Source organism: Athene noctua, chromosome 21 (assembly GCF_965140245.1).
Source record: "Athene noctua chromosome 21, bAthNoc1.hap1.1, whole genome shotgun sequence".
Classification (NCBI taxonomy): domain Eukaryota; kingdom Metazoa; phylum Chordata; class Aves; order Strigiformes; family Strigidae; genus Athene; species Athene noctua.
Window position 1 is genome coordinate 7,484,251 of NC_134057.1, and position 15,688 is coordinate 7,499,938.

The 15,688-nt window shown below is 39.3% G+C and overlaps 1 protein-coding gene across 8 annotated transcripts in view; it reads left to right on the forward strand.

Annotated features, from left to right (window-relative positions):
* The window catches only part of JMJD1C (jumonji domain containing 1C), a 163,533-nt gene that overhangs the window by 140,557 nt on the left and 7,288 nt on the right, over window positions 1-15,688 (forward strand). For all 8 annotated transcript variants that reach the window (XM_074924449.1, XM_074924450.1, XM_074924448.1 and 5 more), the window contains 13 exons: window positions 965-1,166; window positions 2,883-3,097; window positions 4,122-4,274; window positions 7,082-7,171; window positions 8,538-8,665; window positions 8,845-9,058; window positions 9,544-9,758; window positions 10,203-10,481; window positions 10,884-11,052; window positions 11,466-11,556; window positions 11,670-11,800; window positions 12,674-12,796; window positions 13,821-13,960. In XM_074924449.1, the coding sequence (XP_074780550.1) occupies window positions 965-1,166; window positions 2,883-3,097; window positions 4,122-4,274; window positions 7,082-7,171; window positions 8,538-8,665; window positions 8,845-9,058; window positions 9,544-9,758; window positions 10,203-10,481; window positions 10,884-11,052; window positions 11,466-11,556; window positions 11,670-11,800; window positions 12,674-12,796; window positions 13,821-13,960 (2,150 nt within the window). The remainder of the gene's footprint in view (window positions 1-964; window positions 1,167-2,882; window positions 3,098-4,121; window positions 4,275-7,081; window positions 7,172-8,537; window positions 8,666-8,844; window positions 9,059-9,543; window positions 9,759-10,202; window positions 10,482-10,883; window positions 11,053-11,465; window positions 11,557-11,669; window positions 11,801-12,673; window positions 12,797-13,820; window positions 13,961-15,688) is intronic.

Consider the following 15,688-nt stretch of genomic DNA (forward strand, 5'->3'; position numbering starts at 1 on the left):
TTTTGTAGGCTCTGAACTGAGACGTAAGCAGTCTGTCACTTGCAAAGTTTGCACAAGTAATTTCTGACAAAATGCAGATCTGAACCCAGGTGTACCAAGTCCAAAGTTAGCACCCTGACCTCTCTGTCATCTACATCAGATCCCTGTTTACAGGACACGAACTTTCCAGAGTAGTGGTAAATGAAATGACAAATGCTTCTATCTATTTGCAGATAAAACTGGTGCCACTTTTAAAAGTCATTAAAATGAAAGCCTGGTTAAATAACAACAGGGTTCAGTTTCAAACTGTGTATGTGAAAATTGCACATATTACTCAATAGATTTGCTCCTCCTGTTACTCAGTGTCAGATCTGCTGACTTTCATATTGAAAATAGAATTGTACTGCTTAGCCTTGCAAAGCCAACAAACTTGACAGAGAGTAAATGGAGTCTGTTCTTCCTTATGCCGGATATTTTACATTAAGTTCAGATGAGTTACATGTGAATAGAATTGCTCTTCTGTAATCGTTCTGTAACCTCAGCAAAAATAAATTTTGAAGCAGTAGGATTTTTTTTTTAAGCTCTGCTTTCGTTCATTAAGTTGTTGCCTTTTTTGCATACATCTTCACTTGAAACAGAATTCAAACCTTTCTTTCTTGTGGTATTGTATTTCTTTGCTTGTTTTGCAAGAATGAGGTTCTAAAGATGATTTTAGTGAACAACACACCTAGTATAAGAAAGTAGTGTCCTAGGTATTTCTGGTAGCTCAGCAGGTAGTTAACCGTGTCTCCTGCTTGTGCAAGTCTAATGGGTAGCCCTGGTTTTTAAACTTCAGTGCTGACAGGCAGATAAATGGAAGCAATAATGAAATATATTATACAGGTAACAAATGTACTTTCAGAGATGTTGAACGCTGACTGATCTGTCTGGGTTCTGCAAATAGGGGCTGCCACTACCTTATCTGAAACTCTCCTTGCTTTCGCAGCTGGTATACCTCGCTCAGTGTTAAAAGATTGGCGCAAAGTAAAGAAGCTGAAGCAAACAGGAGAGTCCTTTTTGCAGGATGATTCCTGCTCTGAAATAGGACCAAATTTACAAAAATGCAGAGAATGTAGGTTAATAAGAAGTAAGAAAGGAGAAGAACCAACTCACTCACCGGTATTTTGTAGATTTTACTACTTTCGGCGGTAAGTACAGCTATTTTCCTAATAATGTGGTGTTTTAACTTCTAAAAATAATACTCAGAAAGGACTTGCATGCTTGAGAGCTTGTCTGATTTTTCTGGCTCAGTCAGTCTGCCTGATAAAAGACACCATCTAATTTAACAGTATTTACATTTGTATTTCTTATTTCTTTTGTGGATTGACTTCATTGCTGTTTAAAGCTTTATAGCAAAGACATCAGAACAGCTGCCCAGTGTACCTTAGGCAAGCAGAAAACATAGCCCATCACTATTACACAGGTGTCTGACATTTGAAGTGGGATTTTCAAAAGGCAAACTTCAGTTATTCTGGACAAGTTGCACAACCGCAGAGTTGCTCTTATTTAATAATTGTTCTTATGCCAGTATATGGTGGGAATGCTGCTCAAGGGTTTCTGGGTGTTTTCTGAGGACGGGAGGAGCTGCGACTTTCTTTTTCACAATTAATGGCCAATCAAGGAAAACTCGAATGTGGGGAAGAAAATTTTCCAGGACGCAGCATGGTGCAGGCGTCGCAGCTATTGGGACAGAACAAAACGGCTTTAATTTGTGCGTGGGCTGTGTTGTCAGTATGTATCCACCTCGTTTTGGACAGGAAATTGTTCCCTAGATTGGGTTTAACTTTTTATCATAAAACTTTAGTTACAAGACTTGGTAATCCTACAGGAATCATTTCAGTGTTGGACTTGAAATACCTTCTGCGTAAGAATGTTTCCTTCCTAATCTGGCAGGGTCAGAGTTTCGTTTGTTGTTTTGTTTGGGGTTTTTTTCTCCTGTATAAAGGAGAGAACATCAGTGATAGAGTTTTGCCAACATTTTAAAACACAGTTACGGAATTTTAAAATTTGATATTTTGAATACATTGTGGTAAATTTTACAGCAGTTTAATTATTGTCATTGTGTTTAGATAGCAAGGCTTGAATTGTAAACAAAGTCTGCACTACTGTTCAAAGTCATCACTGAAAATGCATCATTTCTTCTTGTTCATTAAATACATATCTAAATATCTTTTTTGGTACTTAGTTCTGAATTCAGGACTATTTTACTGGCTTTGCTGTAAAAATCCTTAACTACTATAATAATCAGATATGTATAATGAATTATCCTGTGTTATGCAAGATGGAATAATTAATTGCTACAGCTTTAAAATAAGCTAAATATAGCCAGGGTTAGTGGAATGGTATTGGGTAGGATGACAGGAAAGCCTTTAGTTACTTTAAAGGTTAGAAATTAGTGGATACAAAAACCTTACTTTGTATTAGTGATTTGTTCTACCTAGAAAGATTTAAATATAGTGTTTGAACTCAGTCTTTCTCCAGAATAGAAAGATTTAGAAAATATGAGTCAGACTAAAGGTGAGGAATAGATGGAACCAAACTTTGGCAAAAAGGAAAGTAAGAGAATTTTCCTGTCTGCAATTTTAAAGCAGAAATAAATGTTGTATAGCGAGAATGATGAGTAAACTAAATTCAAAAAGCGCCTAAAAAGTTAGTTTTAGTTTTCATGCTTCCTTACTGTTCACTTTGAAACTATTTTTGGCAGTAGGACTTATTTTTAAATTAAAAAATATGGCAGGATGCTAAAGGAGGTAAAAAATCCTTAGTTGTTGTAAGACATAAGCAGTAAGGTAAATTAGCAAGTAAACTGTAAGTCACAGAATATAATGACACATGCAGTTAAACTGTCTTGTTTTCATTTTTAGGTTATCTTTTAGTAAGAACGGAGTGGTTAGGATAGATGGTTTCTCTTCTCCTGATCAATATGATGATGAAGCACTGAGTTTATGGACACATGAAAACTATGAAGACGATGAACTGGACCTAGAAACTTCTAAATACATTCTAGATATCATAGGTGATAAATTTTGTCAGTTAGTAACATCTGAGAAAACAGCCATGTCCTGGGTGAAAAAAGACGGTAAGGAAATCTCAGATACTCTTCAAGCGTTCTGCAGTTTTACCTGAGTGTTTGTGTTTGTCGTGACCCATTGCTTTTCAAGTCCTTCACTGGACTGTCGCATTGGATTTTCCTAGGCTGTTTTCCTAGAGGGTATGTTGGGAAGGGGCAGGGACCTTCCTCAGTGGGCCGGCCCGTTCCCCCTCTCTGCGCTGGTGGCTGTGCTGGGCCAGGGCTGGGGCCAGGCTGCTGTTGGGGTTGGAGCAGCCTCAGTTCCCAGCTTGGCCTCCCGCTCTCCAGCCAGAGCAGGCAGCTCCAAGCCAAGGCCCACAGCGAGCCAGGCACCGACTCCTGCCAACAGACACTGTGTTTCTGACGTATCTCCTTCCCAAAACAAAGGAGAATAATTTGACAGCGTGGGTCCTGCAAAACATGTGCTAACACTGTCGCCTCCTCCCCACCAAAGCCACAGTTAGTCCGTCCTTCTGGCCCACAGCAGATGGGCACAGGCTGGAAACGGGCTGCTGGCTCCCCTGATTGCAGGCGGTGCAGGGAGGAGGTGGGGCAGGAAGCAGAGTTACCAGCCAGGTCTCCAGGACAGGCACCTCCCTGCCCTCCTGCTGACTTGGAACTGCCCAGCTCACCAGTCTGGCTGCCCTTGAGATGAAATGTGTCCCATAGGCAGTCAGGTGAAAACCCCAGCTCTCTTCTTCGCATGGGTTTAAAAGTATATGTTAAAGAAGTTCTTCTTTGTAATTGCAACCCAGTCGTGTTGAGGAGGAATATTCTTTCTCTAGTATTTTAGCCTGTGTTTTTTGGATGCTTTAATTTCTTCATAGTGTATTGATTGTAGCATTGATGGGGATGCTGTTTAATGCAACTAGGGGAGTAGATATTGATGGTCTGTCTGTGAAGGATCACTTCCTTCCCCCACACCCAGTTGCATCTGAGGGGAAAATGATGAATGCTTCATCTATAAAGACTATTCATTCTGTGCTTTGCATTTAAATTTCAGTCCTTTTATTCTGCTTATTTTGTATTTCAGCCAAAATTGCATGGAAGAGAGCAGTGAGAGGAGTCCGTGAGATGTGTGATGCATGTGAAGCCACATTATTTAACATTCATTGGGTCTGCCAAAAATGTGGATTTGTGGTCTGCCTAGATTGTTACAAGGCAAAGGAAAGAAAAAGTTCTAGAGGTCAGTTCTTTATGAACTAGAGTATTGTATAGGCTGTTTATTCTCATTTGTTGTAGAGATGCTGATCCACTAGTGTAACTGCCTTTCTGTAAAGTTAAATTACTGCTAGTGTGTTTTGGTTTCTCTTGGATCTTTTTCGCTTCACTTTTTTGTTGGTAGATGCAGAATCAGTCATTCAGAAAGCAACTGCTGTGGGGGCTATTTTGGGTCTTTGTCCACTTTTCAGTCTTACAGTGTAGATTGTCTTAGATTGCTTGTGACTTGCCCTTCGAGGTTAAATCTTGTTCTTCAGCTGTGGGACTGGCAGTCCATTACACCTCCCTGCTTTATGGTAACTCACTGCTGTTAAGACTTGCCTTGATTTGAGTGCTTTCTGGAGTCCTCCCTTCAGGAGTACATAGTTTGTCATATTGACTTAACAGCCTACTTTTTTATTATAAAAGAGAAAGAGATGGAGAAAAACACTTCACATAGTATTTAAAATGAATGTTAATGGAGGTTTCACAATCCAGCAGCCTACACACGTACTCAGTTTAATCTAATTCCTGTGCTTTAATGGAAATGTCTAGTTTAGTCTGGAGTGAAGTATAACAGGACTGACTTGCAACCCTGTGATTTCTGAGTGACCCAGCCTGGTTGCAATTGAAGGGAGGAATGGCTTGGAAGAATGCTCCGGCCATCCAGCCCTGGGCTGTGACACTGGTGCTCTGGCTGCCTCTTGGAGGGCGCAGCCCTCCCCGGGGTGGCAGGCGTTGTGCCCTGGCACAGTCCTGCCGTCAGACACTGCGCCAGGAGCCGATTCCAGTGTAATGCTGTTTTGAAAAGCATTTCCATGATTGTCATAGCAGCATAATGTCACAGATGTGAAATGTTAGTAAAATAAAGTTTAACTGTTAGATGGCACATCTTTAATAAATGGACAGACTCATCCACTTTGTCCTTGGCTTGCAGTGAGAGGCCTCCTACGCTGCGGTTGTAGGATGTTCCCAGAGACTTCCATCAAAGCCTGAAGTTTCTAGGGAATTAATGTTGGTGTTTTCCAACACCAAGAACAGTTGTTAATGTTTAATGCTGGAGGCTGCTTCAGCAGCTCTTAACCGACTTCAGTCTGTGTGTGCGCATGTGTGTGTTCATCCATCTGACGTGGCTTGGGATATACGCTGAACATTATTTACCCTAGTGGGAACATGCAGTCAGAGGCTTTTTATAGTGTGCGTGTTAACCAGCCAGGAAAATTTTAGTAAAATATCTTCACAGCTTAAAAAAGCAGTATACAGAAGAAGGCTTCTTTTCAGTCTTCTAACAGGGAAGACCTTCTCCTTACTGTTCATCACAACATTACACGCAAAAGCAGCAGTACGATAGCTTCCCTCGCTGCAGCTTTAGTTCTGATGATGCTGTAGGGTACGTGTGAAGTGTATCTCTCCTTTGGTACTCTCACAAAATTCAGAACCACCCACCCATTTCTATATAATAGCACTTTATGTTACACCATTTTTCCTGGAACCAGTAGTTGTTTTTACAGTTGTTAAATGTAACGGAGAATACACTGGTTTCCCCCTGCTTCAGCAGGACTGTTAGAAGTTTAAATATTCCATATTCAGATATATATCAATGACTTCTCTCATTACTACATGAATGAATGAATGTGCATCCATTGTTGGATTCAGACAGTTCATGGCACCATCAAGTGGAATGCCACGTTATGGCATTTCAGTGATGAAATACACTAAGTAGATATATGCTATTTTGATTTTTTGGTTTGATTTATTTCAATGTTTTTGGAGTTATAAAAACTACAAGACAGCTAACAAATCTAATACTTACCCAAAAGGAACATTTAGTACATCGTGTATCTATTAAATTAGTGTAAGAAAACAATGCTTTAAATATGCTAAATGTTTCCTTTAGTGTACTTGGTTTACAGTGTTAGAGCTGAGGAAATGACTAAAAATTTGAAGAGTCTCAAAACTAGTTCAGTGGACATGATACAAGACTGGGGGTTGAGAGAGAAACTGCATTCCTCTTTCTGCCCCAGAATCACATAGCAGATCGGTGACCAGTTGCTTGGCCAGACATTTTTTGCTCTCGTTCTTCCTCTGTCTTGTCTTTACACTGCATGTTTTTCTGGCAGGGACAGTCTTCCTGAAACTTTATAGAAGGCCTCTCTCCCCTACTAGTTAGGCCCTGTCTGCTGCCACAAATGATTTTCAACCAGTACGTACAGACTTGTGGTTTCATGGCTGCTTTAGTCTGACATAAATCCACGATGCGACTTCCCTCTCCTTTGTGCCAGCAGTAACTTGGGTGCAGCTGCATGATAGGCCAAATCAGAGAATTAATTCGGTTACAGGTTCATCTTTTTGGCTTGTTTGGCCCTCTCTGGTTGAAGACAGCCACTTTTAGTTGGAGCGCAGATCGTGTCACATAAAATTAACCATACAATTGCAGCCTGACTGTGTGTCTCTTCTGTGCTAGAATTCATCAAGGGAGTCTCACTGCCTCAGTAGGAACTCCTAAAGGATTTTGGCTTGTGCTAAATTGGTGACTTGTTAGATGTGATAAAGGGAATATACTTCAAAACTTTGAGGTTATTGGCAAGGGTCTATGTTACAGATGCAGCTGTTTCCAATTTCAGTATTGTTAAAACTCTTACTGTGAAAAGAAGCTGTCATACACAGATTTTTGCCACACAGGATACCGGGACAGAAGACTTTTACAGTATGTGTAGAAAACCGTTTCTGACTAGAACTCTGTCTGTGTACCACTGCGAGTAAAGTAAAACAATTGGCAATGTTATTTTGCAGATAAGGAGCTGTATGCCTGGATGAAGTGTGTGAAGGGACAGCCTCATGATCACAAACACCTGATGCCAACACAGATTATTCCAGGCTCTGGTAAGACCACCTGCGAACAAGCAGGATGTGTTTTTATCCAGGCCTTTCTTTGAAGAGAGAGGCCAGTTGCTTCTTGAAACTTCTCATTTTCCATTTAAAAACCTGCAAATGGTGTCAAATCATTGCAGGAAGGCAAGTGATTCTGGACAGTTAACAGCAAGGGGCACAGATGATGAAGAGAGAGAGAGGAGTATGGTGACAGATGTCTGAAGGGGTTTTGGGGCAGGCAGTGAAGAAATGCATGGTGTTTGTTGTGACTGTTCTGTACCTTTTCAGAGCAGAATAAACCAGCCAGAATACACTTAATAAATCTGACCTTAACTGTTAGAAGAAAATCTTAGAATAGTACTGCTGAGAGCATTATATGGCAACAGATTTTGAGGGATTTGTTTTTCACCGTTGTCCCACCCACCCCCCAAAAAAAAAGGTTCATGTCGTGTGGTTTTGGTTGAACATCTGATTGGGCATCTTAAAACAAAATGTGGTGAAGGAGCTTGTGATACATGAAAAACTAAGCAGTAATCCTAAACCCAGCTGAATTCAGAATTTTTCTTTAAACCAGGTAAGTTTTAGGAAGCAGTGCTGTTAGGTGTGGTGGTTGCTGTTAGTGCAACTTTACTTGTGATCTCTGGCACCCCTGATGCAGAGCAGAGAACAGAAAACTCAAATGTGCCCTTAAACTTGTTAAGTAAATTGCCAAGTTATTTTAAGCTGGAAATACAGACCCAGTCATTATTTTATGGGTTGTTGCATGTTAGTTCAGGTAGAAATGAAGATTGGTTAGATACCATAATAAATTCATATTGTGACATTCCCCAGAACAGGTTCCAGACTGAAACTGGTTTTAATTTTAAATTGTGAAGTGAACCATTCATCTGGAAACACCACAGTGAAGACTGCCTGCGTAACCTCAGTTTTGTTCTTCTATTCATACCCATTACCAAACAACCTTAAATTACATGATCACATACTAATTTTTTTGTCAAGACGTGGCTCACTTCAGTCTGTACTTTGACAGTTTTATTACATGAAGCAACGATGGACCCGTTGAACAATGAGGAGTAAATAATGAATGACTGGCTTGCTTGGTGTGTGCCATGCAGTGGGAATGTAGAGTCAAGGTTAGATTATTCAGAAGAGTAGGGTGCAATTATTTAATTAAAGACCTTGTTTCTTTCTGCACGAGCTTTAAGGTAAACTGGACGGTCTTGTTACAGTATTTTTGAGTGTTAAATTTAGTGTTCTTAATAGTTTAAATTTTGAAAAGATTTACAGATAGTATTTTAACATCACTACATGTGTATTGTAAAGAGGGTCACAAAATCATTGAGAGCTGCTGATGGTTTTCTTTTTAATTGTCTCCTAGTTTTGACAGATCTCTTAGATGCTATGCACAGTATTAGAGAAAAATTTGAAATTAAATCCCATTGTCAGTGTACCAGCAAGCAGAGCACCCAAGCTGGCAAGCTCCCTGCGATGAATGGTGTGTCTCAGGTGAGTCTAAAATGTGTGTATACACCACAGTTTGCTCAGGCGTACTGATACTTGTGGATTTTTATGTGTGACTATTACCAGTTGCATTTTAATTTGCGTATACAATGGTTAAGTGCTAGCCTTGTCTTTGAAGTACAATAAAACCGTTACATACTTAAAAATAAATTTGATCTTTGCAGGTTTTGCAGAACGTCCTTAACCACAGTAATAAAATTTCTCTGTGCATGCCTGAGTCTCAACAGCAAAATACTCCTCAAAAGTCCGAGACAAATGGGAATACAAGTCCAAGGAGTGATGTAAGCTCAGACAGCAAGTTAACACCTCCTGAATCCCAGTCACCGCTGCACTGGTTAGCTGATCTGGCAGAGCAGAAAGCCAGGGAAGAAAAGAAAGGTATATGTTTGAAATTGCCATATCACGTCCGTGACTCTGGGGGCACCAGTGATACGTAATTGAATTAAATAGGAAAAATTGACACACTTTCCTGTTCAACAAAAAGAAAAGACGATGTTCTTTTCTCCTTTAATTTTAATCTTTAAACTGCAATGCCTTCTCCTGGTGGCATCAGAATCTGTTCCCAGAGGAGCCACTAGTGGAATGCATGTGTAGTGTGGCAGTATTTCCAGCTACAGCATCTCTCATTTGTGACAGGTCCTCACTCAGGTGCATGTCTGAGGTGCTGAGGAAGGCCTTTTCGTGGTCACACTGTTTGACTGCATTTTGAAGGATCTAGTTCATCCTCTGGTGTGTTTTCAGGTGAATAAAGTGTTAGTGCTACAGTCTGTTATCACCACTATAAAATGCAGGGTGCCGATGCTGTTCCTATGTCCGCACAGCGATACAACAGTGTCAACTTCCAATGATGATTTTTGTTTTAGAGAACAAAGAATGTCCTTCTGGAAAGCATTCAAAGGAAGAGAAAGACCAGGATAATTTGGAGTCCCAAAACTGCAAAAGCTCCCCTCCTGCATCCCAGAACAACGAGCAGGGCTCAACTTTACGAGATTTATTAACTACAACAGCAGGCAAACTGCGTCTAGGTTCTACAGATGCTGGTATTGCTTTTGCTCCCGTTTACTCTACAGGAACAGCGGTAAGTGTTTACAAGACATGTTTTTTATATCAGGATTCGAAAAGCTCTGTAACTTGTTTCAGTACATTTTAGTTAGAGCAGTCTGATAGCTGTATTGCTTTAAATACTCATTTTTAATTAAAACTTTATATACGCACACGTATTTGCATTAACATTTTTATATATGTGTATATAGTGATAATTGACACGCACTATAAAGATAATGTTCATGAAGTTAGTTAAGGCCTTAACCTGACAGAGCAAAGGAGGAGTCTGATATATTGAGTTTTGTAATAACTGTATACTTCTTTTTCCATGTAAGAATGCATGATTTCTCCACGAAGGAAGTGGATAACTGCAGCCTTTAATTGGTAATGAAATGTTGCAATTCCTTTTGCAGCAGGACGACAGTAACTTTATTTGCTTTTAGATTGTTTAAGCATACATTTGTTTGTTTTCTAATAGAGTGGCAAGAGTGGAAGGACTATGCCAAATATTCTTGATGACATAATTGCTTCAGTAGTAGAAAACAAGATTCCACCAAATAGAGCACCAAAGATAAATGTAAAATCTGAAATAAAAGATGAGCCAAAGGATGATAGAAAATGTGTTCAGGATGACTGCAGTAAGCGGTACAGTGATATTCAGTATTCATGGATCTGTGATAAGCACGTTTTGTGGCTCAGAGACCATAAAAACAACAACAACTGGAAGCTCTTCAAAGAGTGCTGGAAACAAGGAAGGGTAGGTACTGAGCTGTTCTGTCTATAAAGCGACCTCAGCGTGAACTCTGTGTTAAAGGACGGATTTGCCTAATGCCATGTTTGAAAATGTATTGTTAGCAGTGGGCAAAAGCTTGTTAAGTGCAGCCCACATATGAACCTTGTGTAGTTTCAACTTCAGCTAACTGCTAATAATAAATAAGAAATTACTGTTACAGAAATTCAGATTCCAAAGAGATGTGTGTAGGACATCTTGGGTGTGGTTGCTGTTGGAGGAAGTGTTAACAGCTTTGTAGGGCCAAGGTCTTCAGTATGTTTTTGAGATGCATTTGTACTCCAGTTTAATGGAAGGAGGTGCTTGCTTACAGAAGGATAAATACTGATTTTTTTTTTTTAAATTATTATTTAATTTTATTGTTTACAGCCTGTTTTAGTGTCTGGTATGCATAAGAAAATGAACTTCAGCCTGTGGAAAGCGGAGTCAATTAGTCTAGATTTTGGAAACCAGCAAGCTGATATCTTGAATTGCAAAGACAGTATTATTTCAAACACCAACGTCAAGGAGTTCTGGGATGGTTTTGAAGATGTTTCAAGTACGTTACTTTAAATATATTCTTCCATTGATTCTGAACATGGTCAGTGTTAGAAACTGCAGTTAAAAATATTCTTTATGGATCTTGAGGCTTTGAAGAAACTTTAATTTAAAAGCAAAGCACTAGGTAATCTGTTTCCAGAGAATGTGATGGAAACTTGCATTTTCTACCTTAGCAGAATTAAAGATGTACTTGATATACTAGTTAGATCTGACTAAAAAGCCAAATAAATGTCACTGTTCCTCAACTAGTTGAGTTTATTTTGTATCATTTTTGAGTCTCGAAATTAATTCTCTCCTCTTTTATGGATGAAATTTTTATAGACAAGTTAGGAGCTCAGTTATGTGTCTTAGTTGAATAAAATAAAAGACTTAGAGTGTATTAGTTTTTAGTAATTTCTGTGTTACTTGCAGAACGGCAGAAGATAAAAAATGGGGAAACAGCTCTACTGAAACTGAAAGATTGGCCTTCTGGCGAAGATTTCAAGGCTATGATGCCAGCAAGGTATGAGAGTTTATCTCAAGTCAGCCTCCATGCTGGTTTTTTGCTCTCTGTGTAATCACACAAAGTCAATTACATTCTTCTTTTTCCTTCTTCATTCTTCTTTTCTCCTCCAGATATGAGGACTTATTAAAAAGTTTGCCCTTGCCGGAATATTGTAGTCCAGAAGGAAAACTAAACTTGGCTTCTCATCTGCCGGGATTTTTTGTCCGTCCAGATCTGGGACCCAGGCTATGCAGTGCATATGGTGAGTATGCCCTGGAAGTGTAGCAGTTAAATCTTCCCTTAAAAGTGTAGAATATCACAGGTTATAATGCTTGATAAAAAGCTGAGCTTGCTTGGAGGGTAATTGTTCACTGAACGTAGGAAAAATACTTGACTGACGCGTATTAATGGCAGAGGCACCTCAGGCATGAGCCTGTTTGCCTCTGTGTTTGTTTCTGTCTCTTCATGGTGTTACAGTCTTCTGAAGAATACAAATGGTTAGCTGCTTTTAAACACAATGACAGATCTTGTCTTTAATAATGCTGTATGACAAAATACTTAATGAAATAATACCGTGTTTATAATTCTGGTCATAAGTAAATCTCAGCATATTTCTCATAATTTGTATTGTATGCTGTACACTCAAACCTGTTTAGAAAAGGTTGTTTCTCTCAGACCTTTTCCAGCTGCTCCTTCTTGTGCAATCATATTTGTTCTTTTATGAAGAACTCGGCCTACAGCCAGGCATAAAAGTGATACATTGGATTTCATAACCTTGTGTATTCACTGTACTTACATTCTGCCCTGAACAACCTGAAAGGTTGAGGAGGAACACAGTGGTCAGGAAATGTCTTTGATTATTCTGCTGAAATGTGTTCTGTTCTGACACAACTGATGTTTAGGGACTCAGAGAATACCTCAAGGTCTCTGTTTAAAAGTAACATTTTCTTGTTTAGCAAGCAAAACAAAAGCATCTTTGTAGCTGGTTTATCTCAGTATTTCTGTGTTAAAGCCCATCTGTACATAAAATGCTTTTCTGTGACAGTGTTTCAGAAATTTCTTCTCAGATGTTGCACGTTTCTATTTGAAGGTGAATATGCTATACAACAAATCTTAATTTTATCTTGTAATATAGGTGTGGCTGCTACTAAAGATCATGATATAGGAACCACAAATCTCCATATTGAAGTTTCTGATGTCGTGAACATCCTTGTTTATGTTGGCATAGCGAAAGGAAATGGAGTACTTTCCAAATCAGGTAAAGGGAAGTTCACGGTAAGAGGTGTAGATGGGCTGAATGATCTGCAGCTTTGAAAACTGACACTGTTCTTCGGAAGCAGATGAAGGATCTCCCTAAGTATCTTGCTTAAACCTGGGAGATTCTTTTGTTTCAAGAATTTGCACACGCATTAACTGCAGAAAGTACAGTGCAGTTCATGAATTATGAAATGGTATTTCAAACTCTTTCCACTTTTTTTGCCATTACCTATAATTGATGTGCCATTCCTGTGCTGGGGCTGGCAGAGCTAATGAAAGTGCAGGATGAAGGATTTTCTCTGGAAGCTGTGGTAGTTCTAACAATTATGTCAGGATGATGTATTTGCCAAACCTTCTGTTTATTCTGCTCCCTCTGGATGCGCTGTGTTTGCTCTATTGAATTTGGACTGTAATGTAATTTTTCAGCACCAGAGAGCTTAAATTGGTGTATGTTAGTTGTCTGTATTAGGTTTCTTGCTTATGTGAAACAGTCTTTAAGAAATAGTTCTGTTTCTTTCCCCTTACTTACTCTTTTGTTCTCTTATTCCATAATCAGCAAATGTAGATTTTGGGTGTGAACAGAGCTGCAGTAAGGTTTGCTGTCTTCTGTTTGCGTTGTTTTCACTTGCATATGCACTGAGTTAATAGCAGCAAAACTTGAGCATATTGGGAGAGCTCTAGCTTTTGGACTAGCTGCTGCAGAACAGCATGCAAAACACTGCTTTTGCTGACTGCAGGAAAACATCTTTTCGTCTTTTAATGTTTTGGTGCAAGCCCTACTTGTTTATTTCAGGTAGAAGAACGTGTTCCATCAAATTCAAAAATGTAAGAAAGTTTAAATATTAAACATGTTTTTTAAGGTATTTATGGGATTCATATTCTAGTAACTAATCACAAACACCAAACAAAAAGATCACCTGGGGACTTCTGTTGTATTCAGTCTCACAAGAAATTCGAAAAGAAGGTGTTTAGTTTCAGTTTTTCCTTTGTCTCACTTTAAAAAAAATCTATTTGTTGTATCTTAGGAGTTTTGAAGAAGTTTGAAGAGGAAGATTTGGATGACCTTTTAAGGAAGCGGTTGAAAGATTCAAGCGAATTACCTGGTGCTTTATGGCACATTTATGCTGGCAAAGATGCTGACAAGATAAGGGAGTTTCTGCAGAAGGTTAGATTTTATAAAACATATTTTATAAATATGATCTAAGTAACTGGTAAATCAAAGGGGGCTGGCAGAAACCACAAACCCCACCCCTATGCTTAGGGAAGGAAGGGAAGCAAAATTCTTCCCTTTATAGCACATAAATTATAATTGATCTGCTACATAATCTAAAACAAAGTATGTAACGTGGTATCTATTTACTTAAGAGTTACAGGTAGCCTGCAAACTCTGAATGCTCATGAGGTCATGGAGATCTATTCTTGATCTTTTCTAATACAAAGGGTAATTCGTAGGATAATAATCAGATGCTGAAATTTTTGTGACTTGTCCCATGCAAAAACCCTGACCTTGCAACCCCGCAGCCACCAGTCTACATAAGATCTCTGTGACATGTCAGCTCAAAGAATATTTCTTGGTTCTTAGTGAGGATGAGAGTGGTGGGGAATAATGTACCAAAGAGCAACAGACTTCTGCGTTAGCTACGGTGCAGATCTTCCTTCAGCAGCGTGTGATGAACAAGCCAGAGCCACATCAGAACCTTTCAGGTTGTTACTTACCATGTAGGATGAATGTCCACCGCTGGGCCACTCATAGTTGTTGTTAAATTCAGAGATACCATCTTGGAAGCAGTTTTCTGTGCCCTGTCTTTAGCATGTTTTCATGTTCTAGAAGGCAGTCTTGATGGATGACATAGAAAATATCACTGAAGTGGTTACAGGAGGAAAAAGCCTTCTCTGTCTTCTACTGTGGGGAAAACAATCAGATGAGTCTTAACTGACTAAACCAAAGGGGTCCGTAAACAGGGTGGAGGCCAAGGTGTCTACTGCGAGCAGGAAGAGCCTCAAAAATTTACCAGTAAAGATTCTCTTGGACAGTCAGGCGTTGTTTCAGTCCCAAGGCAGCTGTCCTCTGGTGACTCAAACATTTGCTCTTTGGTAAGCTGGACTGTGGGGAAAAATAAGCACCAGTAAATAAAGTACAGCTAATTCCAGGAGATTGAGTTACACAGCGAGGCTTTTCTGTTCGCTCAAAAAGCAGATGCCTATAAAGTGGCTCCTGAGGTGGCTCCTCAGTTTGGAAAGTAGAGTTGTGAACAAAATCACGAACGCAAGGGAACAGGTGGACAATGAGGAGTATTCAGTGTTTTTTCTTTCAGAGCAATTAAGGGATATTCTGAAACTTTTCGAGCAGCAGGTTTAAAAGCGCTTAAAATGCCATGTAACAAAGTTTGTCATTTGCTGTCACAGCCTGCCACGGTATCCACAATGAATTGTGTACTGCCTTGTAGTGGTGGTGTGGTGGTATTTTTAAAATTACTGAACTGGAGATTAATTGATGACTAGACCTTGGGATCGCTTTGCCTCCTGATAAGAAATAAAATCTCAGTATCTTGTTAGTACAGAAGAAAGGTGATAATACACAAGAATATTTTCAAGCTCTGCATCGCATTATTAGATATATTTAATATCAATATGAATAAAAATCTGGTTTTAATGAGATAGTTGTCTCCTGAGTCATGACAGATGGATTAGATATGTGTTTTTCATCTTTAGTCACTATGATTGATTAATTAGCAATTGATTAAGGGTCATGTATGTTCCCCGGTGGTTAACTTGATGAAAAATAGTTGTTGCAGTTAAGCCTACCACTGTTGGGAAGTATTTTTTTTATGTCCCATCATTTTTTCTGAGTTCTTCAATGGGATGGTAGGAAAACAACAACTTGCACAGAGTG